The sequence below is a fragment of the Hyaena hyaena genome, unplaced genomic scaffold (genome assembly GCF_003009895.1).
Source record: "Hyaena hyaena isolate Hyena2069 unplaced genomic scaffold, ASM300989v1 scaffold_108, whole genome shotgun sequence".
NCBI classification, from domain to species: domain Eukaryota; kingdom Metazoa; phylum Chordata; class Mammalia; order Carnivora; family Hyaenidae; genus Hyaena; species Hyaena hyaena.
The window spans coordinates 989,073-1,011,659 of record NW_024080741.1 but is presented as its reverse complement, the minus strand read 5'-3'; the positions used below and the strand labels follow the sequence as shown (position 1 = coordinate 1,011,659).

Sequence of the window (22,587 nt, the reverse complement as noted above, 5' to 3'; positions counted from 1 at the left end):
TTGCAGATTTCTAAGCTGTGCTAAACCTGAATATAATGGCTAAGGGCCATTTTGCTCAGATCTTTCTGTCTTACCCTTGCCACCCTCTTCCCACTGCAAGGATATCCGTGTGCCTTCTTGTACACACCAAACCCCATGTCTCCAACCTGTCAGTTTGTTTTCTGGTTATTTCTAACTTTAGCATTAAGAGATCAAATTCCTGCATGTAAATTAGTCCTTCTCTAAATAGCAGAGATACCCATTTCTGATATTTCTCCACAGCTGCAGCTACATTTATATTTTCCCCTGCATTCCAAGTGATGGGGAATCTCTCCTCTCCCACCTGTACCCTCCTAGGCCACTCTTGTTAATGAGAAGCCTTGTCTACCGTGTCTGTCTTCAGACACAATGAGCCCCTCAGTGGCCACAGCCTATCGGTGACCATTCCACAGTAGACTTCTAAATATCTGCGTGGTCCTGCTGTGTTTGATTTGACACTAGAGTTGAAATAATAATGTGACTAATGGCAAGCGCGCTCACGCGCGCGCGCACACACACACACACACACACAGCTTTAACCTGACCTTAAAATAAGCTAATCACAAAACAGTCTCCTCCAGAGACTGGCCTCTGGGAGCCCTTATATAGATAAGTTATCAAATCTCATAGTTACTAGATAATCATACTTGACTCTTTTCTTCTCTGTATTCCTGTAGACTAGACTATGAGAAGGAGCTAGTGGATGTGTTCCCTATAATGTAGATTCTTTGTTAGATCATTCCCTATTTATTGACAGACTGTCAAGGCCAGGAGGTTCCTTTTGTTTACCCTGGGCACCTCCACTTGGCCTTCTCTTCTACTTCCCATGCAATTGGTACATTACATTAGAAAGAGAAGAAAATGAAATGTTGTGATAAGACTGTTACTGTGGTTTGCCCAGCAGGCAATAAGCATGTTGCTGTTTTTCAGATCCATCTGTCTAGCAGACATGTCATAACACCAAGAAGGGTTGTTGTGCTTGACTGTAGCAAACAATTATAGCAGGGGTACTTTAGGCCCCAGACCTCAAAGGATCAGAATGGAGTGTGAGTTATCAATTTCAGCACTCAGATAGGTGCACAGGCATGCAAGGAGTTGAGACCACCATTTTTGCTTGTGGCCAACTGCCGGACTAGTTTTTCCTTTTAAATGTGGCGTCAGTATTCATTTGGCTTGCCTGCTCCGAAAATCTGAACCTCTCTTCTTCCTCTTCCGCCTCATTTTTCTCCCCCATGCCTAGAATTTTTCTCTGTAATTTCCTATTCATGATTGAATAGCCATGGAACTTTACTAAAGAACGGGGTACTCCTTCACCTGTTTTATTGTATACTCTTTTAAGTGTACACAAGCACACAAATACCTAACCCCTACATTGTTCACTAAAATCCAATAAATGATTTATTGTGGAGAGGCAAGCCTTTAGCCAAGAAGTGAATTGAAGATGCTTTCCCATCTTTATTAGCTCGAGAGCAAGGAAGAATCTTGGAACACACACCTATTCTTAGCATTTCTTAATCAGCAGAGTGGGTGGTTTTTTGGATTCTAGTTCTCTTTCTCTCATCTGACCATATCTTCAGGGTACCTACTATGTGTCCTCCTGTTTGGTTAGTTTGTAGTAGCTTCTGTGCCTCATAATAGCATTCTCTCCACCTAATGTCCATTTATCTGCACTTCTTTTATACATACTTGTCTGCCCCCTTATTGGTAAATGATCTTATTTAAATGTGTCTTCCAAGTTTCCAGGTATTAAAGCAGGTACTTGATATACCTATAGCCTTTAACATCCTCCACAAGCATATGAATAAAGGGGCCCAGTGGGAGATTTCCTGCTCTTACTAGTGGCTAGGCCCCTAACACTTTGATGTATTTTGGTAGCATTTATTATACCACATAAAAAAGGATAAGTTTTAACTAAATCAAGAGTAACTAGGCATAATATAGTTATCAGCTCTAGAGTTTAGATTTCAAGATTCATTTTATTCTGTACCCTGTTTCCTATCTCTTTACAGCTTTGAGTATAGATTTTTTTTCCTCTCTGTATCTGGATCAAGAATTAGAAGATGTTTTGTTTTGTTTTGCTGAAGTGGTAATATATGCTTAAAAAAAGTCAACAACAGTTTTCTGAACTATAAAACTAAGAGGAAATGATCATGTTATTAAAATTTTTTTAATGTTTATTTTTGAGAGAGAGACAGAATGTGAAAGGGGGACGGGCAGAGTGAGAAGGAGACACAGAATCCGAAGCAGGCTCCAGGCTCTGAGCTGTCAACACAGAGCCGGATGCAGGGCTTGAACCCATAAACTGTGAGACCATTACTTGAGCCCAAGTCAGACACTTAACCAACTCAGCCACCCAGTTATTTTAAAAAATGATTATAGCATTTTTTTTATTATATTACTTTTATTTGTACTTCAAAACCTGTAGCCTTTTGCAGTTTCATAGGCATATAAAGCTTTTAAAATCTAAAAACTTTGGAGAGAGTTTTTACTTTAAGAACTAGATACTTCTGTTTGTAGTAAGATTTCTGATTAACATGTATTCATCTCAGTGACCCAGTAGTCCCTGAGCCTGAACACCTAGTGATAACTGAGTATTTACTATTCCTTTCCTTTACTCAGTATTGAATACAATGGGGAAAACTGGAGATTCGTGGCCAAGAAGTTGGGGTCAGTGTACAGACACTTAACAAGACAAAACATGAGGGATAAGGGTGCAGTCTAGCTAAACTGACCTAACAGGATCCTTACTAAAGGCAGCATAATCAGACATCACCTGGAGAATGGTGGAGGATGAGGAACCTAAATATATATTGAGGGTGATCAGATATCAAGGATGAGAGATTCTTGATAATAAACCAGTTTAGTAGAATTCTCAATAGAGGTAGACATTGTAGAGATGAACACAAATAAGGGCCATTTGAGAAGAGAGCTCAGGGAGAAGCTAACTAAAGTTTGGTTAGAGAGAATCTTTGTCACCAGTATATAGATAACACAGTGGAAGGGTTAAGTGAGCCTAAGTGATTCCCCAGTCCGAATATTTCATTAACAGTAGTAGTAATAGTAGGTCATCTGTACGGGAGGCCAAAGAAGGAACTCTGCTTACTATAGAACTCCTCTTTTAGGTACATAGAAAATATTTATGATATAAACAGTATTCTGGATTGTTTTGCTGTTGTCATGATTTTTATTTTTGGTTTAGGAGATAAATGCAGGAAAGTCACATTCTATAAAATTTGGGGAGTCAAATAGTTAAACATGAAAAATAGTTATGAAATAAGGTTTAGGATTTGGAGCTTGTTCAGTGAGTTAAGGGTTAAGGATAAGTAGGGTAAGGGTTAAGTTTCTTGCCTTTAACTTTAGGTTATCTGTTAATTTTTCTTGAAATTTTGGAAGTTTACTGACTTACCCCCAAAAGAAAGGCAGCTATGCCATGCTAGAATTGTTTTTCAGCTACTAGCCTTCTAAGCACAAAGTAAGTCTAAAGCTATTCTATCTCTTGCAGGAAAAGTGTTGAATGAGGGCCATTCCCAAGAGTATGTATTTTTTCTATTTGATAGGGTTGAAAATGGGTAAGTACTGTACCACCAAAAACATTTAGGGAATCATTAATTGTCCTTCTGTTTGGGCTTCAGATGAGAAGGCTAATTAAGAGGTTGGATCTAGGAGTGACTGGGTGGCTCAGTCAGTTGAACGTTCAGCTTCGGCTCAGGTCACAATCTCATGATTTGTGAGTTTGAGCCCCATATCGGGCTCTGTGCTGACAGCTCAGAGCCTGAAGCCTGTTTCAGATTCTGTGTCTCCCTCTCTCTCTGACCCTCCCCTGCTTGCATTCTCTCTCTAAAAAATAAATAAACATTAAAAAAACTTTTTTAAAACAAAAAAAAGTTGGATCTCAGAGACCATTAAGAATAAAAAAGATTTTTATACCCTTATATACGAAGACGAAGTTAAACTAAGCTTCAAATCATGGCAGAGAGGTTTATTTAGCAATTTGTTTGCCTGAAGTAAAGTTCAAAAGTAAACTTACAGATAAATCATGAATTTATGCATTTCAATTCTTATATACACTCAACACACTAGTTCCATTATTTCATGGAACTAATGTAGAATAGAACCACACCTTATTCTTAATATTCCTACCAGCTAAAACTGGATATGGCATGGCACGAAGGCATTCACTAAATGTTTGTTAAGTGAATTATATAGCTTTTTAGTTTCAATATTTGTCATTTGATATACTATATTTTTTCAAAGAACTCTATTCTTTCACAAAATAACTTCATTTAAGTGAAAATATAACACAACACTCCAAACTTTTGTAAAGAGACTTAACACTAGCCTTCATCTTTCTTATCCTGAAGTATATAATTGGCCAAGAAGATAAACTTAGTTATGGGGGCGGGGGGGGAGACTTTGAGACTAGACTGATGAATTTTATTTTCTTGCTTCTTTTTTTACTTTTCAGAGTTAGCTCTGCTGCAATCTCTAGACAAAAATGCAATTAAGAGACTAATGTCTCTGGGAAGTTAATATGTTAGTTGTTCTGAGACTTTCTTGATACGCCTACATTGGGGGACAGAAGTGTAATGGTGACCCAATGAGAAATCAAAACTATCTGGCATTTTTGCCATTAACATATGGACAGGTGAACCTGTCTCTGAAGACTTCAGCAGCAGATACAAAGAACAAGAAGAGTTTGTAGCCAATTAAGGATAGTCAGTTAGCCACAGAAGAATCACAGTGAATATAAAAATAGTTTGCCAGGAACACAGTAAATGATCAATAAATGTTAGCTTTTTTAAAAATGGCATCTTCAGAGCATCTGGGTGGCTCGGTCAGTTAAGCATCTGACTTCAGCTTAGATAGGTCATAATCTCATGGTTCTTGAGTTCAAGCCCCACATTGGGCTCTCTGCCATCAGTGCAGAGCCCGCTTCAGATTTTCTGTCTCCCTTTCTCTCTGCCCCTCCCCCCTACTTGCTTGCTCTCTCTCAAAAATAAACAAACATTTTTTAAAAATGGCATCTTCTTGGGATGTCTGGGTGGCTTTGATTTTGGCTCAGGTCATGATCTTATGGTCATGATATCAAAGCCCCACATTGGGCTTGTACTGGGCATGGAGCCTGCTTGAGATTCTCTCTCTCTCGTTTTCCTTCTGTCCCTTCCCAACCCATGCTCACTCACTCTCTCTCTCTCTCAAAAATAAAATAAAATATTTTTTTAAAATGGCATCTTCTTAGGGTGCCTAGGTGGCTCAGTTGGTTAACCATCCAGCTCTTGATCTCGGCTCAGGTACTGATCCGCAGAGTCATGAGTTCAGTCCTGCGTTGGGCTCCACACTGGGTATGAAGACTACTATAATGTAAATAAATAATAAATAATGGTATCTTCCCAACAACAAAATATTAGTTACCCCAAAATTTAAGTTCTAAATAATAATCAGTACCTATTCATTCAGCCTTTATGATGAAGGTACACTATTGCTTTTTAAACTGAGTACCTAGGGTGGGTGTCTGGGTGGCTCAGTTGGTTAAGCTCTGACTCTTGATTTCAGCTCAGGTCATGATCTCACAATTTGTGGGTTTAAGCCCTGCCATCGGGCTCCACACTGGCAGTGCAGAGCCTGCTTGAGATTCTCTCTCTTCTCTCCTTTTGTTCCTCTCCAGCTCATGTTCTCATACCCTCTCTCAAAATAAATAAGTAAATTAAAAAAAATTTTAAATAAAACCAGCCTAGAATGTGTTACAACGAACTAACCCATACTTAGAGTAAGTGTCTGACAAACAGACAGTAGAGGAGGAAGAGAAAAGCAGGCTAAATAATGTACTGGTTAAAAGTCTTTCACTCTGCACATTCCATTCTGATATTGAAGAGTCAAATGGTCTAAGAAAATGTGTTCAGATATCATAGATAAATGGGTTGCAGAAATGGAAAAGTGGAATTTTCAGTTATAATCTACATTGAACAATACAGGAGCAATTCGTCTGTTTTCCAAAAGACCTTCACCCATCTAATCTCACTTAAGTGGAAAGGAGGTTAAAATAAATACCTTAGAAGATCACTGTCCTCTGTCACCTTATGTCATCGAATGCTGGCCTCTGAAGTCAGTTTGAGAATCTTGTACATAAGCAAATAAATCCTTTTGAGAAGAAACAAAGCTATCAGTAGGTAAACCAAAAACATCTTATCCCTTTTTGTAATTTAAATTCTTTTCCTTAACAATTTTTGGTAAATAAGGATTAGGGGAACATTGCCTTTTGGCATTACATCTGATACAAGCAGAAATTATCTAGATAAGTTCATTTTTTAACTTCTTTTTGGCAGAAAAGGTATATAACTGTTTTTCTGCATAGCTATGGAACTAAGCTTTAGGCCTGACTACATTTCTGATAGTTTTTATTAGGACTTCTCACCAGTGTACTGAGGTTGTATGTGGACAAAAGACATAACTTACAGATCCTGTAAGGCATCCTCATTCTACTTGACAAGTGTCCCTCTTCCCTCTTGAGATTAGGCAGTGGCAGTTCTACCTTGTGGGAAATGCAATTTCTAAGTGGCCTGCCTAAGTCAGATAGAGGGGAAAGGAAGAGATAAGGGCATTTCCCACATGATTGACGTGGTTAAATGTGTCCCAGAGAGGCCAAAGTGATTTTTTTTAGAGGGTAGATTTGAGAACTGTGCTAGTTGGGCTGTTTCCTAGGCTTTCACATAGTAAGCTCTGTGGGTTTGTTTTGTTTTGTCTTTTTAAAGCAATTCCCTTTGCCATGGGAAGAAAGGACAGACATGTGGGCTATTGCATGGAATGAGTTTTTATCCTGGAAAGAATTTCAAATTCCATCATTTTTTAACTTTCAATTTGGACTTTGAAGAATTATGGAGTGCAAAAAACTGTCATGTTTTTTAATCAGTTAGCACTTCAACATGAAATGCATTTAAATCATTTTAAATTTATCTTTAAGAACAAGGCCTGAAGAATAAATTTTTTTGTATCAAGTCATATAGTAGTGAAACAGTATTTTTCTAAATGCCATTTACTATCAGAAATTTGACTTTTCCATTACTACCATTTATCACTTTGTCTCCTTCCTCTGTGGTCATATTCTTTCATGTCAGTTTGCTTATTCAAACATTAATTACCTAAGATATCAGCTTTTTCAGCCTTGCAGCCCATATGTGATAACATCTATAGTCTCACACACTCACACACACAGAATGGGAATAAGTGGAAATCCCCATAAGTGAATTCCCCCTCCCCTCCCGCCAAAATTTTTTATCAATGAAAGACCAGGCCAAGCTAAAACAACAAACAACAACAAATGAAATAGGGCTACATTGCATGGAGGCCGTAGGAATGTGGTGTGTTATGGTTCTTTTACCATGATTAGACAGTTATTGAAATGCAAAGTGTGCATGCATTTAAGGGAATACTGCTTTTAAATTGCTTTTAAAGATTATGCTTTAGAATTCTTTATAAAATTTTCTGCAGTGAGTATACATTTATGGCCAGAATAAAATATAATTCTTTTTGAGAGATTGGTGGTGGTAGTGAAAAATTATCCAACTTCCCCACTTTCTAAATCCTCTGCTTCATTGAAACAACCCCTTCTTTCTGTGATTGACAGTGTTACTATGTTTATCATCGGTAGGAAATGCCAGCACAAACTGGTACCATGACCCTGCTCATTAGCAGTCTCTTATAGAACCCAAGAGTCTTCCACACCAGCACCTAAGTGTTTAACCTTTATCCTTATAGAATTGTGTGTATGAGTTTAAAAAATAAAATAATGCTAATTTACTTTCTCTGACTTGTTTAGCCAGGCTTCAACTTCTATAATATGTAATACTAGATAGGCTTACACTCTGAACTCTGATCTCTTTAGTAAGCTAAAGATTGTTTTAGCCACTATGCCCTGACTCTTCCCTCTCTCTCTCTCTTTATTTTTTTTTTAGTTTTTATTTATTTATTTTGAGAGAAAAAGAGAGCACAAGTTGGGGAGGGGCAGAGAGAGAGGGAGAGAGAGAGAATCCCAAGCAGGCTCCACACTGTCAGTGCAGAGCCCAGTGCTGGGTTCAAACTTATGAACATGAGATCATGACCTGAGCCAAAGTTGGATGCTTAATGGACTGAGCCATCTGGGTGCCCCTGGCTCTTCCCTCTCTTAATTATTTCATGGGAGTAATATTAGAAACAGAGGAAATGTGATATATTTATAAAGCCACCGTTAAAAACCACGTTTTTCCAGGAAAAGGTAATGTTTGAATAGTACTCATAATGTTTATAACATTAAATAAACAGTGTATCAAGCAAAATATGAAGTGTGATACAGTTAAAGTCGATTTATATACGTTTATTAGAAGACTGAGAAAAAAATCACCACCGTTGCAAATGGGAATACCTGTAGCCTATTTTGTTATTTCTTTTATACTTTTCCCCGTACTTTTCAGAATAAAATAATTATTGGTTTCATTAAAAATATTAAAACTTTATTCATTTAAACTCTTAAAGAGAAATAGAGGAAAGCAGCAGGAGCAGGCCTCTGAGGAGACCAGGGAGAAATCGTGACAACGATTTGAAAGTAATCCCAGTCCTTGTTTCTGTAAATGAAGATTATTGAGCTTCTTTATTCATTAGGTGGGTCAGAGGTGTCCTGTGCATGAAAAATGCCAGCCTAGTGACATGCAGCAGGTGCGGACCTCTGCCTTGTAAGCCCTGGGAACATTTTGAGAATGGCCAGCATTTTGGTGGAGCTTCGCAGCTCTCACAGCTGCTATGTATCAAGCAGGTGCTGCTCTAACATTTCATTGTTCTGAGATGTGAGATCTGACCCAACTCTTCCTAAATGCACCAGGCTTTGACCAACTACCAGATACCCAACTAGAGTATTGTCTTGAGAGCTGTCAAATGAAGCTCTGGGGCAGAAGTCATCTGTCATGTGCTTCCAAATGGAGCCAAGAGGATAGTTACTCATCCAGGGTAAAGGGAACGCTTTAAAAAAAGAGAGAGAAAAGGAAAAAAAAAGTGCAGGACTGTTTTTCAAGGAAAACATCAAACTGGTGTTACAACTGAGAGAATTTCTGAGAGTCCTTGGCTGTGAGTCAGGTGTTTGGTGTTATATAAGGATTTATCAATCACTGTTTAAAAAGAATATTGGATACCTCTGTGAAATGAATGAGGGGAACTTAAGCCAGGATGAGGCAGATTTAGTAATGAGTTCACTCATCACATCTCATGGCCAAGAAAAACTTGTACCTTCTCCAAAGACAGAATTTTTCTTCCATTCCAGGAGGTGAAGGAACACATGAGGTGTATGTTGTCCAGGCTTTCAGTGAGCAAATTTAAATAGCATGTTTTTTTGTAACCACTCATAAATAAATGGGAAGAGAAATCATGAGGTAACTGGAGTCTTTCTGTATCAGGAATGTCATCTGTGTAAAAACAAGTTAGTCCTGTGTTTAATCCACTGCCTAAATACGGAACTCTCTCTGTTGGTAGAGTAAGCCAGCATTCTCTACCTGTCTCCCAGAAGGAGGGCGAGGGGGGGGGGGGTTGGTTGGGTGCGACAGTGTAAATGTGCAAGTGTGTGAAACTGTATCTTTGTATAATCCTGAAGATTTCAGTGCTGATTAGAGGAGCTTGAATCTTTGGTCAGTTTTCTTTGACTTGGGAGACATAAAAATATTTGAACTTCTGGTTTCAGATTTGAACTTCTGGTTTCAGATTGATCTTGACTTTCCTCAATTTTTTTGCTTCAGATCATCCAGCCCCTCTTAGAACTTGACCAAAATAGAAGCAAATTAAAGTTGTATATTGGACACCTGACAGCCCTCTGCCATGACCGAGACCCCCTGATCCTTCGTGGACTCACTCCACCAGCTTCCTATAACTTGGACGATGACCAGGCAGCTTGGGAGAATGAGCTGCAGAAGATGACCCAGGAACAGGTAAGTCTCTTACTTGAACTTTGACAAGACCCTGTTAAAATTCAGCTGCTATTTAGATTGATGTAATAGGAGCTACCTTAGGAAATTCAGTGTCCAGATTCATGATTCTTAGCAAAGAATTTTTATTATCTTTATTTAACTTTATTATTTACTTATCTTTATTTATATATTTATCTATATTTATCTTTATTATTTTATTATCTGTTCTTCAACGATAATAGGAATTACCATTTGCAAGAAGTACCACTTTATTCTTCCCTCATTGTGACTTGCTCAAGTATCAAAAATGGGCTGCTCAGAAAGGAGAGGGTTAAGGACAGTCTGCTAACTTGCCATATGTTAATTCATAGAAGTGATGACCACTGATAATTATGGCCGCTGAAGGAAAATCTGAGTTAAGGATACTTGGGTAAAGGATTCTTGACAAGTCAGTAGTATTTATCTTTAGTTGTCTCTAGGGAACAGTGGGTTACAACACACTAAGTTTTTAAGTAAAAGAACCATTAGATGAATTAGTTTATGTTGCTTCCCATGCTATATTTTCGCCTGCTGTTGCCTGTAAGTATCCAGTAATTCTCTTATATTCATATTGTGATTTTATTTATTTATTTTTTTTTGTTCAATAAAGAAAGGCTAGCCTGGACCCAGAAACTGAATAAAAGAAACATAAAAATGAATGAAGATAGCTATGGAGATCAGACATCACTAGAAAGTGAAGGAAAGTAAAATTGAATAAACACATAGAAAGAGAACAGTTTATAAAACATTAACTCTAAGCTCCTTTTGTTCCTAGTTTACAGATGGGGTTTACAATATCCCTAACTAGGCTATGATCATACCAGCAATGAGACTTAAGTGCACTGCTGGTGTCAATTTACTAAAATTCTCCAGAATTTCAAAGCTATCTGCTGTTGTCCAGCTAAATCCTTGCTATTTGTTAAGCACTATTTGTTTACTCATAATGTATGAAGGAAAATTGTGTTAAATACAGATCCTTCCATGGTATAATGTTAAAGACAGCAATATCAACCCACAAATCAAGAAATGCAGACTGGAGTCTTACAGCTGTACTTAGTTTTCCCAGTATGGATATTGCCTCATAGTACACATATTTAACAGCCTAATTAGTTACCTACCTTACGTATTTAATGAGTATAAAAAAGCAAGGCCTACCTCTCAAGTGTAGCACATTACCACAGAAATTTTAATTTCTATCTTCTTGAAAGAGAAAAAAATCCAAAGGACAGAATGAAATTGGATTCCTAACAGCTCCTATGGATATTAATAACCATGTAGTGAAGATGGAGCTGAAAGCCCACTGGAAGCAGAATGCATGGCTAGTTAATTTTCAGAACTTTTACTTTAGGGGCTCCTGTGTGGCTCAGTCAGTTAAGCATCTGACTTCAGCTCAGGTCATGATCGCATAGTTTGTGAGTTCGAGCCCTGCATCGGGCTCTGTGCTAACAGCTCTCAGCCTGGAGCCTGCTTCAGATTTTACGTCTCCCCCTCTCTCTCTGCCCCTCCTCCACTCACATTGTGTGTGTATCTCTCAAACATTAAATTTTTTTATTTTAAAAACTTTTACTTCAAAATTTTACAGAACAATGCTTCTTAAAGCACTGACATAATGATGTATCAAAGTTTAATTGGCATTAAATTATTTCTTTGTATAACAGTTTGTCTTTGAAATGAAAAAACTATTTTAACTTAGTTCCATTTTTCAAATATGCTTGAATGGACTTAAATCAGTCTTCCTAAGGGGGAAAAAATATCTCCAAAATCAAAAATTTTGAACTAAGAATTTTTCAAAAAGTTTTGAATGAATGAAACCAGGAATTTACTAATAGACTTGCCATTACACATAGTGTTACAATCAAGCTACTGTCATCACCGAAACAGTTTTGCTCACATTCATGAATTGTGTCAATATGTTTCTTCTTGACTGAGAAAGTGCTCCAGTCACTGAAGTTATTGCTTGAGGAGTGTGAAGTTTTATCTTTAGCAGGCTTCCCTGGAAAACCTGGGAAACAGGGAACTTAGGTTGTCTGTAAAGGAATACAGCAACCAACACTACCATCTGTAAGATTGGTGGAGGGGTGCCTGGGTGGCTCAGTCATTTAAGCATCCGACTTCAGCTCAGGTCATGATCTCACAGTTTGTGGGTTCGAGCCCCGCATCAGACTCTGTGCCGACAGCTAACTCAGAGCCTGGAGCCTTTTTCAGATTCTGTGTCTCCCTCTCTCTCTGACCCTCCCCTGCTCACGCTATCTCTCTCTCTCTCTCAGAAATATGTAAAACGTTAACAAAAAAAAAAAAGATTAGTGGAGAAACCAACCAATTTTCTTCTACCTCACTGCAAATAAGAATATAAGGGGAAAATGCAGGCTATTGAAAAAGATGACCCCTAATACTACAAAATGATTTGTCTCTGAAAATATTATGATCAAGGTTTGACTTTAGTGTTTGAAGCCCGAGAAACATATGACACTAATCACTGCCAGATACGCCCATTGGTTTATTTTACATGTATATCTTCTGTTTACATTTTTGTTTGGGGGATGTAGAGTCTTCTGCAACTGACATTTGTTATCCAACTCTATGTGTCCAGTGTATTGCACTGTACCATGTTCCCCCCAGCAACACCCTCATGGGGACAAGACAGGAGACTTCTCTATAGCAAGAAAGATGCCTAGCAAATAGTAGCTGCTCAGTAAATATTTGTTGAATGAATAAGAGACAGAAGAAGACAGGGTAAATTCCATACTCCTTATCATGTCCTACAAGACTTTCTTTCATTTGGCTTATTTATTAAATGCACACCTCTTCTCATCCTAGCTCTGAAGCATAGCCAGCCACTTAATTTTAAACTATTTACAGTTTATATACTTCTGCCCTTTTGCTCATATTGATCCTTGTGCCTAATGTGCCTTTCCCCACTTTGTCTTCCTAGGCAGCACCTAAATAGAAATCTGAGGGGTTTTTTATGTTTATTCATTTTTTGGAGAGAGAGAGAGAGAGGGCAGGGGAGGGACAGAGAGAAGGGGGGACAGAGGATCTGAAGCCAGCTCTGCACTGACAGCAGAGAGCTCTGTGCAGGGCTCAAACTCCCGAACCATGAGATCATGATCTGAGTTGACGTCAGACATTTAACCAGCTGAGCCATGCCACGTGCTCCAGGAATCTGCATTTTTAAGCTTAGCTCAGACATCATTTCCTCTATGCATCCTTTCTTGAAACCCCAGGCAGAATGTGCTGCTCCCTCTTCAGAGTCTTTGTGGTACCTATGATACACTTACTTGTTTTCATATCTATCTTCCCATTCTAGGCTTTCTGTCTATTGAAGACATGAACTATATAATTTTCATCTTAACATTAGCCCCACATCAACAAATACCATTTCCTCTGTAACTTAAATGAGTGAGTGAATCCTAGTGAGTTCTGCATAATTTACTAGTTTGTATTTCTTATTTGAGATTCTTATTTCTCCAACTAGGAAAGTTCCTTCACTGCCAGAATCATGTCTTCTATTTCTAAAGTGCCTAGCAGAATACTACATGTATGGAGAATGTTTACTATATACTTAGCTGATTATTTATTTGGCAACCCAAGACAGTTTCCTCAGTGCCATTCAGTAGCTTTGAATAATCTGACTGTTGATGTCAGGAACTCTTCAGACTCATCCTGAGTCATAATCCTATAATCCGCAACCACCTGGCGTATAGAAATTAACCTTTTATCTGAAGATTTCCTGCAATTGTTTTGTTTCATTACCCCTCTTAGAGACTGGCTACCATATCAACTAAATATTTGGATTTGCTTATTTATAAGTCTTATTTACTGGTTTTGCTTTATATATTCGGAAGCTCTGTTTTTGAGTGCATATATATTAATGATTATCATATCTTCTTGATGAATTGATTTTTATCATTACATAATGTCTCTCTTGAAATCTGGTGGTATTCCATGCGTTGAAATGTGCTCTGCCTGATATTAACATAACTCTTCTAGCTTTTTTTAGATTAGTGAGTGTATGGTATATCTTTTTCCATATATTTGCTTTTAAGCTATCTATGTCTTTATATGTATAATGAGTTTCTTATAGACAGTATATATCCCACCAACCCAGAGGGCACAGGTCTAGGAGGAAAGGCTATCTCTCCCTCCTTTGTTCCAGAGGGCAAGGCTACCTCCTAGGTTTCAATAGGCTAGGCTGTCACCTAGGGCCAGAAGGGTGGAGTTGTCACCCCCCTGGGCCTGGAGGACAGAGCATCCAGCCAGAGAGGATTAATCTCAAGCCTTAAAATATAATGGAATTTGCCCTGCAAAGTTTTGAACTTGCTTGGGACCTATGATCCCTTCTGGAATACCCTGTGCCTGTCCCACCATTGTATTTTAGAAGTAGATAACTTGTCTGGTTTCAACAGGTTCACATCTAGAGAGGAATTTTTCCTTGGGGTGAATCATACCTGGAGTCTTGTCCACATTTGACTTAGATAATATTTAGATAAGATTGGCAATTTAGAGTTGAGGCTGAAATAAGTTAAGACTTTTGGGCTGTTGGGGAATGCCCAGTTGGCTCAATCAGAGGAGCCTAGGACTCTTGATCTTGAGGTTATAGATTTGAGCCCCCAGTTGGGTATAGAGATTACTTAAAAATAAATCTTAAAAAAAAAATAAAGAGACTTTTGGGCTATTGTAATGAGGGTAAATGAGTTTTGCATGTGAGAAACACATGGAGGTAGGGTATTATGGGCTGAATTATGTACCCCTAAATTTTTATATTGAAGCCCTACCTCCCAGAATGTGACTGTATTTGGAGATAGAGCCATCAATGAAGTAATTAAGTTAAAATGCGACTGATAGTTTGGGCCCTAATCCAGTCTGACTGGTTCCATATAAGAAGAGGAGATTAGGACATATGGAGAGACACTAGGGGTATGTGATCACAGAGGAAAAAAAACATGTGAAGACACAGAAAGAAGGCAGTCATCTGCAAGCCAAGGAGAGAGGCCTCAGAAGAAACCAACCCAGCCAACACCTTGATCTTAGACTTCTAACTTCGAGACCTATGAGAAAATACATTTCTTTTGTTAAACTGCCCAGTCTGTGGTATTGTTATGTCAACCTTGCAAACTAATATGCCTTCTTTTTGAAAGATACTCTTCTCAGGATATGGAATTCTAGGTTGACTGTTCTGTTTTTGAATAATGATGCTGTTACATTTTTTTTTTTTCTGGCTTACATAGTTTCAGATGAAAAGTCTTTTATATTCAAATATATACTTTGTCATATTTCCTTTTTTTCCTCTGCTTTCAAGATTTTCTTTTTATCTTTTGTTTTCAACCATTTGAAAGTAGTGTGCCTACTTGTCCTTTTCTTTGTATTTCCTGTTTGGACTAAAATCCTGTTTTGGATCTCTGAGTTTCTTGGACCTGCATTTTGTTGTCTTTCATTAATTTTAGAAAATTCTTGGCCATTATTTCTTCAAATATGTCTTTGCCCCTTTCTCTCTTCTCCTTCTATAACTGTTGTATATTTGTTAGGTCATTTTATCATGTCCCACATTTCTTGGATATCTGTTTTGTTTTGTCTTTCATGTTATATTTAGAAGTTCCTACTATCAATTTGGATAATTTCTGTTGATCTGTCTTCAGGTTCACTTGCGTTTTTTGTGTTTCATAGTTTTTTCTCTTAAATGATAAATGCTGTATGTAAAAACACAGTTGAAACTGAAGTCAGTAATATTTATGTCTGGAAATAGGCATTCCTCTTCCATCAGGCCATTAGCGTTGGGAACTGAGTCAAGTAAGTCAGTAATTGAGCTGGATTTGAGTGTTGTGTGTGTGTGTGTGTGTGTGTGTGTGTGTGTGTATGTGTGGTTGTTACTTCGTTGCACCACAGGCTTTAAATTTTCCAGTGAATTGCCACTATCATATCTTTAATGTAAGTTCTATAGTATTGATTTTTTATTTTCCTACTTTGTTCTCATGCTTGTGTCACAGAGGGCTCTCTCTTTATGCTCTTGCCCTTCTCCAAGTAGCAGACTGCTCTTGTTACTCAGTCCAGTATTCATGGTTGGGTCAAGGGAGGTTTCTTCATTTTTCTGCTCCAGACACAGCCTTAGGCAGCCCCGTTTCAAATGTTCCTGCCCCACCTCAATGACAGACAGTTCTCCTTACTCTTCAGTGCAAGGTCTAGACTACAGACAGATTTCCTGCTCTCTCCAGGAGCAGCAGACTTCTGCTTTGAATCAGTTCAGAATTTGGGGGTATAGTGGACTTCCTGTCTCTTCTCTGGTGATAGATTCCTTTGCCTAGTGTCAGTGCAAAAGATAGGTTACATTTTTTACTATTGTAGTGTCAGTCAGTCTTTGCCTAGGAACAGGGGCCATGAGTTGTCCTGCCCTGCCCTCAGCACACACTACTTTTCTTGTCAAAGCAGGATCAGCCTCTATACATTGAAGGGTTTCTTCCCTTCCCTAGCACACTATTCTTGCTTTATATCCCAGAAGAGTCCAGGGTGCAAGTGGGTCTTGTGTGCCTGTCCTCTCATGGCAGCCATTGCCACTTGTGCTCAGACAGGGTCTAGACTGTGGATAGATTTCTGTAGTGCTACTGCTCTACCTTCAAACCTTGCCAGGCCCCACTTCTCTATCACAGAGGTAGGCCTATCTCGGGATTCCCCCTCTGCCCCTAATCTTTCTAACTAACACATGTAACAGCCAATAGAATAGGAAGTAAAGTCTTATCATTGTACAGAATTATCTGATGGTCTATTTAGAAGTACGAGGATTGATGTCGTTTTTACTTCTCGTGCTATGTTCATAGTACTGGCATGGACTTACTCCAATAAAAGTATCCCTTTTTTGAAAGGCAGAAGATTATGTATATGCATAGAACTATTAAAGTTTTTTTTCAACCTATCAGTAGGTTGATAGTTTAATGATAATTATAGAAGAGCTAGATGGAAGAATGTGAAATATCCTTTCTAGGCTCTGCCTTGAAATTGTTCATAGCAATGACTTTTAATTTTTGAGGTTTTGTAAGTCTGCCCCCAAATTTTATACTCTTTGGAGTTGTCTTTGGTGTGATATATTTGTTTTCATTGGATTGAACTTGATAGGTGGCTACATGTGTGACAGGCAAGCATATATACATCACTGTCATGTGCTACTGGTGTCAGCTTCATGGGAGATCATAGACGGTAGATGATAGTTATTACTATTTACAGGCTCATTATTTTCAGTTAATATTTTTCTAAGACTCTGCCTGTTGAGTTCCACATCAACCTTGGAATTTTCCCTTGTTCTAGAATCTTGAACATGAAAAAGTCTGACCCTAAATCTCTAGTCACACCTGTGCTTTCTTCATTTCAAGCTTCCTATCATTTGTAGCCATGTTGTGATCTAAGAAAACAGTCTTAAGTATACATATTTTAAGAATCACAAAAATGTTTTGCAGAAATTGAGAAAACCTACAGTTGCCATTTTTTATATTATATATATATATGTCACTCAGGCACCCCTTCGGAGCTTTTTTTAATATAGCTAAAGTCTTATGTTTTTCCTGTTCATCTGTAGTGGCAACTGCTTTTCTAAATTGGTGTACATTTTTGCAATTCCCATTTTACCTTTGTATAATGCACATATTTGTTTCCATAAACAATATGCAATGTGATTTAGCATGATACAAATTTGAAATAAGTGGCATCATACTACTTAAACCACCTTTCTGTTCTTTATTGTTTACTAATCCCAGGCTTTAGTCACTTAGTATTGAGGAAAAAGAGACGTTGACATTTTTTCAAATAAATAAGAATCTTCTACCATTTTACATATGGTTCTGGAGCCCTAAAGAAGCTGTCTTTGAAAAAATAGATTGAGATAGTCTCAAAGTAGAATGCAATTATGATACAAAGTGCCTAGTATTAAGAAAAAGTTTTATTAAGATCAATTTTATATTTGAACATCATCTCTCTTTATTTTAGTCCCATATTTGACCACTGTCTGTTATCTTCCAGAATCACAGCTCACAGTGGAAATTACAGGTCTCTATTTCCCACAGTACACTTCTACCTTCTTCTCCTACATAAGGTGCCTTCATTTCTTTTTTGGTTTTTCTTTTTTTTTAATGTTTCTTTTTAAGAGAGAGAGCAACAGAGCGTGAGCAGGGAAGGGGCAGAGAGAGAGGAAGACACAGAATTTGAGGCAGGCTCCAGGCTGTGAGCTGTCAGCACAGAGCCCGACACATGGCTTGAACTCATGAACCATGAGATCATGACCTGAGCTGAAGTCAGACACTTAACTGACAGCCACCCAGGCGCCCCAGGTGCCTTCATTTCTTTGCCAAGCCTTCTTGACAACTCTTAGGTAGGAACTCTTGTTAGTGTCTCCATGAATCCAACATTGATACTAGCTAACATACAATTAGTATCTACTCAAGGAGTTAGATTATTGGTTTTTGGGGCAAGTATTATAGAACTGTGTGAAAATTGTGGAAACTTTTCAACTAAAACTTTTCAGTATATGCAGGCAATTCAAAGCTTTAAATATTCAGACTTACTTTCTTAGAGCTTGAGGATTTGGGTCTTGGTGTATTTGGGAGGGATAATTAAGAGTTTAACATAAGTATTATATATGTTTTTAAAAGGTTATATTATTACTTAGCAGTTCCTTGTTTTCAGAAGGATGTAACAAAGTGGGACACTCCAAATATTTGTAGGTACAGATATTAGAAAGACCACACTCCTATGTATAACCGTTCTTATAGGTTCAAGTGATTGTGTTCAACTTTACAGTGAGGTCAGGAAACATTTGTAAGTCTCCTATGGCTCTCTTATTCATACACTTCTGTTTTGTATAATATAATTTCCTTGCAACAATGAACAACTTTTCAACTTGTCACCAGCACAGTGGCTCATATAAAGTGAATGTGGTAACCAGGTTGGAGCATAATATTGTTCATGGGTCAAAGTATCCTGGTTTGAATAAATTGTGTGTATTGTGTGTATTGTGATTTTACTGGCCAGAGTCAATATAATCATTGAGGAATAAATTGATTCATTTGGGAATACCTATAGTTAATTGTATATACTTTCAGTATTTTGGTTTGCAGGTGAATGGATACATGCAAATTATATTTTGAAGACTTAGTACTTGGGTGTTATTCTTTTGGTTTTTTATCTCTACACTTTACCAGGCATATAGTGTTCAAATAGTGAAATTAAGGCTATTTCGTCTCTAGCTGTGATCTTGTCAAGTTCCAACAACCAAGTAAATTTGGTACAGGTCACATTTGAGAGTTTGTGGCCAAAAAAGGCTTGTTTTTAAATATCTTGTATACACAAAAGAACAATCATTACTTTATCTTTCAGGTAACTTTTTTTTAGCTCACATTATACATTTTTACTTCTATAAAATCAGAAGTTAGAGTCACAGTATTGTATTCACTCAGCATTGAGGTTAAAGGGAAGCATGTTCCAAAAGGATGGAATGAATAACCAGAAATTCAGTTCTACACTTTACTGCACTCCAATTTGAGTGAATAGTTCTGGAGCAGTGCTTCTCTGAAATGATAGAGGATATCAGAATCTCCTAAAGAACTGTTCTCTACTCTGCATCCCCACCTTTGTGATTCTGCTAATCAAGGCAAATGAGGTGAATCCAGGAGTGAGCTCTCTCAGGCACTGTCAAGAGAGAAAATTAATTAGTTACACAGTTTGTAGTATCCTGCAAAATTAAAACCTACCCAGAGACCCCATGGGCCCTCATATAGAATCAAATTATAAGCAACATCTTCACCGTCCTTCTAGTATATACAACTATGAGTTTCATAGCCTTTTTTTTTTTTAACATCTCAACAATATCATAACACCAGAGTTCATTTCAAAAGAAATTATTTTAAGGACACCCTAAGTATTGCTGCCCAAGTACTCAGGCATTCAAGACTCCTTGGAGACCTGACAGAGTCTAAGGCTATGTGTGGCATAGTACAGCATAAATCCAGAACATCTTGTAATTATGCCAGAAAGTATTCTAAGAGCAGTGATGTATTTCAGAAGGACATAGGGCTCTCAATGGCAAATTTTTGAAGAATTTGAGCAGCAAAATAAATATTGATAGTAGCAGATTATAACCCATTGGATAAAATAGAAATCTATGAATCTATACTGGTATGAAGAAATGAATGAATAAACAAATGGGGGAGAAAGGAAAGCTGTCTTCTACAGTAGAATGTGAACTAGTAAAGGTGGAATGAATGGTGTAATTAGAGAATCACTATTTAGCAACTATAATGGCAGTAACTGCTTTGGGCAAGGATCATCAATAAATGTGAAAAACAGTAGGTAAAAGTTTGTATTTACATAGTCTGAAAGTATCTCTTCACAAAAAATTTCACTTAATTAGCACAAAATTATTTTAGTTAATTTACATTGGAAAAACCTAATAGGTACCATTTAAACCAAGTGACTAAAGTTTAACATCACCATTACTGGACAAATCAACATTATATGCTTTCTGATTTTATGCACTGAGAAGAGCACAGGTGTTTTTCTGCCAAACAATATGTAATCTAAACTTAATAATTAGGAAACATAAAGTTATATAGAGATACAATAAATGAATGATAAAGGCAAAGATAGCAAAATGTTAGCAGTTAAGGAATCTGGATGAAGGGTTGGAGAGTTCTTTGTATTCTTGCAACTTTTCTATAAGTTTGAAATTATTTCAAAATAACAAAGTTTTAAAATTTTAAGTCAGTAAATATGGGGTTCAGATTTTCATCATCTTGTGAAAATGGAGTACTTTATTGAAAATATTAAGAAGTGTATTAGTCTAGACAACTCCAAAATATTATCTATAGACAGCAACAAGATGATGCAATCAGTTACAGAATGAATTTGGGGACTGAGGGCATGGTACCTGGCCGTCTCAATGGGAAGAGCATGCAACTCTTGACCTCAGAGTTGTGAGTTCAAGCCCCATATTGGCTGTAGAGATCACTTAAATAAATAAAATTGTGAAAAAAGAAAGAATGAATGTTTTATATATAGACTAATTGGGTAACCCCACAACCAGTGGGTAGACATTATAAGGTAGATTTTAGTTTAGGAGAAAGAAGAACTTACTGGATCTCTCAGCAAAAAGAAAATGGATAGCCATATATGAAATCAGTTCTTATTGGAGGAGAAGCTGCTCTCTTGGGTTGTAGAAGGAATTCAGCATTTGGAGATTATTTGAATCAGATTTTTTCCCCCTCCAGTCCTGGTTGTCTGTCATTCTAGTGTAAAGGGAATGTGAACAGCCCTAGCCCCCAGAATTTTAGAGCTGTGTTTGAATGTGACATTGTAGCTCAAACTCAAAAAATAAATTAGGTAGAAGACTTGAAAAGTTGAAGGTAGGACTCTTTTAAAAATAAACAATTGTTTCAAAAGGGCAGCTTACACAGAGAAATTAAATGTATAATTAAACATAATTATAGGGTGAAGGCTTTTGTCTAAATGATGAGGGCCCAAAGGTTTCCCCTTTTTTCCATTCATCTAAGGGCAGAATAAGAGAGTATATTAAATAACAGAAAGAAATATTTCAGTTAAACATAGGGAAAAATCTGTGGACATGGAATAAATTTCAAAGGGATGTGGTAGAATTGCCTTTCAGAGAGATTTAAAAACTAAAGTTGAGTCCCAGACACTTAGTGCCTCCTCCCTAACCCCAACACACTTGTCAGTATTGTGCCCGTTTGATACAGATCATCTCAGGCCATCAGTAAATATATATGACCTATATGTTGAATGTGAATATTTTTGAAAGTACAACTTTCATTTTTAAAACTTTAGTCGCCCTGGAATTTTAGATAAAGCCAGTGTTTTTGGTTCTAAAATTGAGCCTTTATAAACAAGGATTAGCAATGGGTAGTTGTTTTTAGGCCTTAGTAAAGAAATGTGTTTTAATTTCAGATGTTAGTCAAATGGCCCATCAATAACTAAAATTACCCCCAATTTGGCAGACATAGGGGACAGTAAGCACTAAACATAAGACAAAAATGAAAATAATTGGACTTAGCAAAACTTTAAACTTAACGTTCATCAAAACATTCACTTTACATGTGTGCGTGCACACGTGCGTGTGTATTGAGCAAAGGACTTCTATCGCAAAGATATTTTAAAAGTCGGTAACAAAAAGACAAAATGGTGTAATTTTAAATGGGCAGAAGACTTGAATAAATCACAAAAGAAGATACACAAATTAAGCATATGAAAAAATGTTCACACAAATTAAAGCCACAATGAGATTGTGCTACAGTCCCACAAAAATGGCTAAAATTGAAAAACTGGTAATACCACTTATTAGGAGTGGAACAACTGGAACTCTGATACATTGCTGGTGAGAATTTAAAGTAGTACAAGACTTTAGGAAGCCATTAGCAGTTTCTTATTAAATTAGATATACTCCTGTCTATAATCCAGCAGTTCCCTTCTTACTAACTCAAGAGATGTGTCCACAAAAAGATGTGTACAAGAGTGTTCGTAACAACTTTATTTGTAAAGGCCCAAAACTAGAAACAGTCCACGTGTTCATTAACAGATATTTTTAATTATTTTATATCATGAAATGGGATACTAAGCAGTA

General features: G+C 37.3%; 1 protein-coding gene across 7 annotated transcripts in view; it reads left to right on the top strand.

The window, feature by feature from the left end:
* The window catches only part of ERC1 (ELKS/RAB6-interacting/CAST family member 1), a 485,892-nt gene that overhangs the window by 436,438 nt on the left and 26,867 nt on the right, over positions 1 to 22,587 (top strand). For all 7 annotated transcript variants that reach the window (XM_039236306.1, XM_039236310.1, XM_039236309.1 and 4 more), the window contains one exon: positions 9,771 to 9,959. In XM_039236306.1, the coding sequence (XP_039092237.1) occupies positions 9,771 to 9,959 (189 nt within the window). The remainder of the gene's footprint in view (positions 1 to 9,770; positions 9,960 to 22,587) is intronic.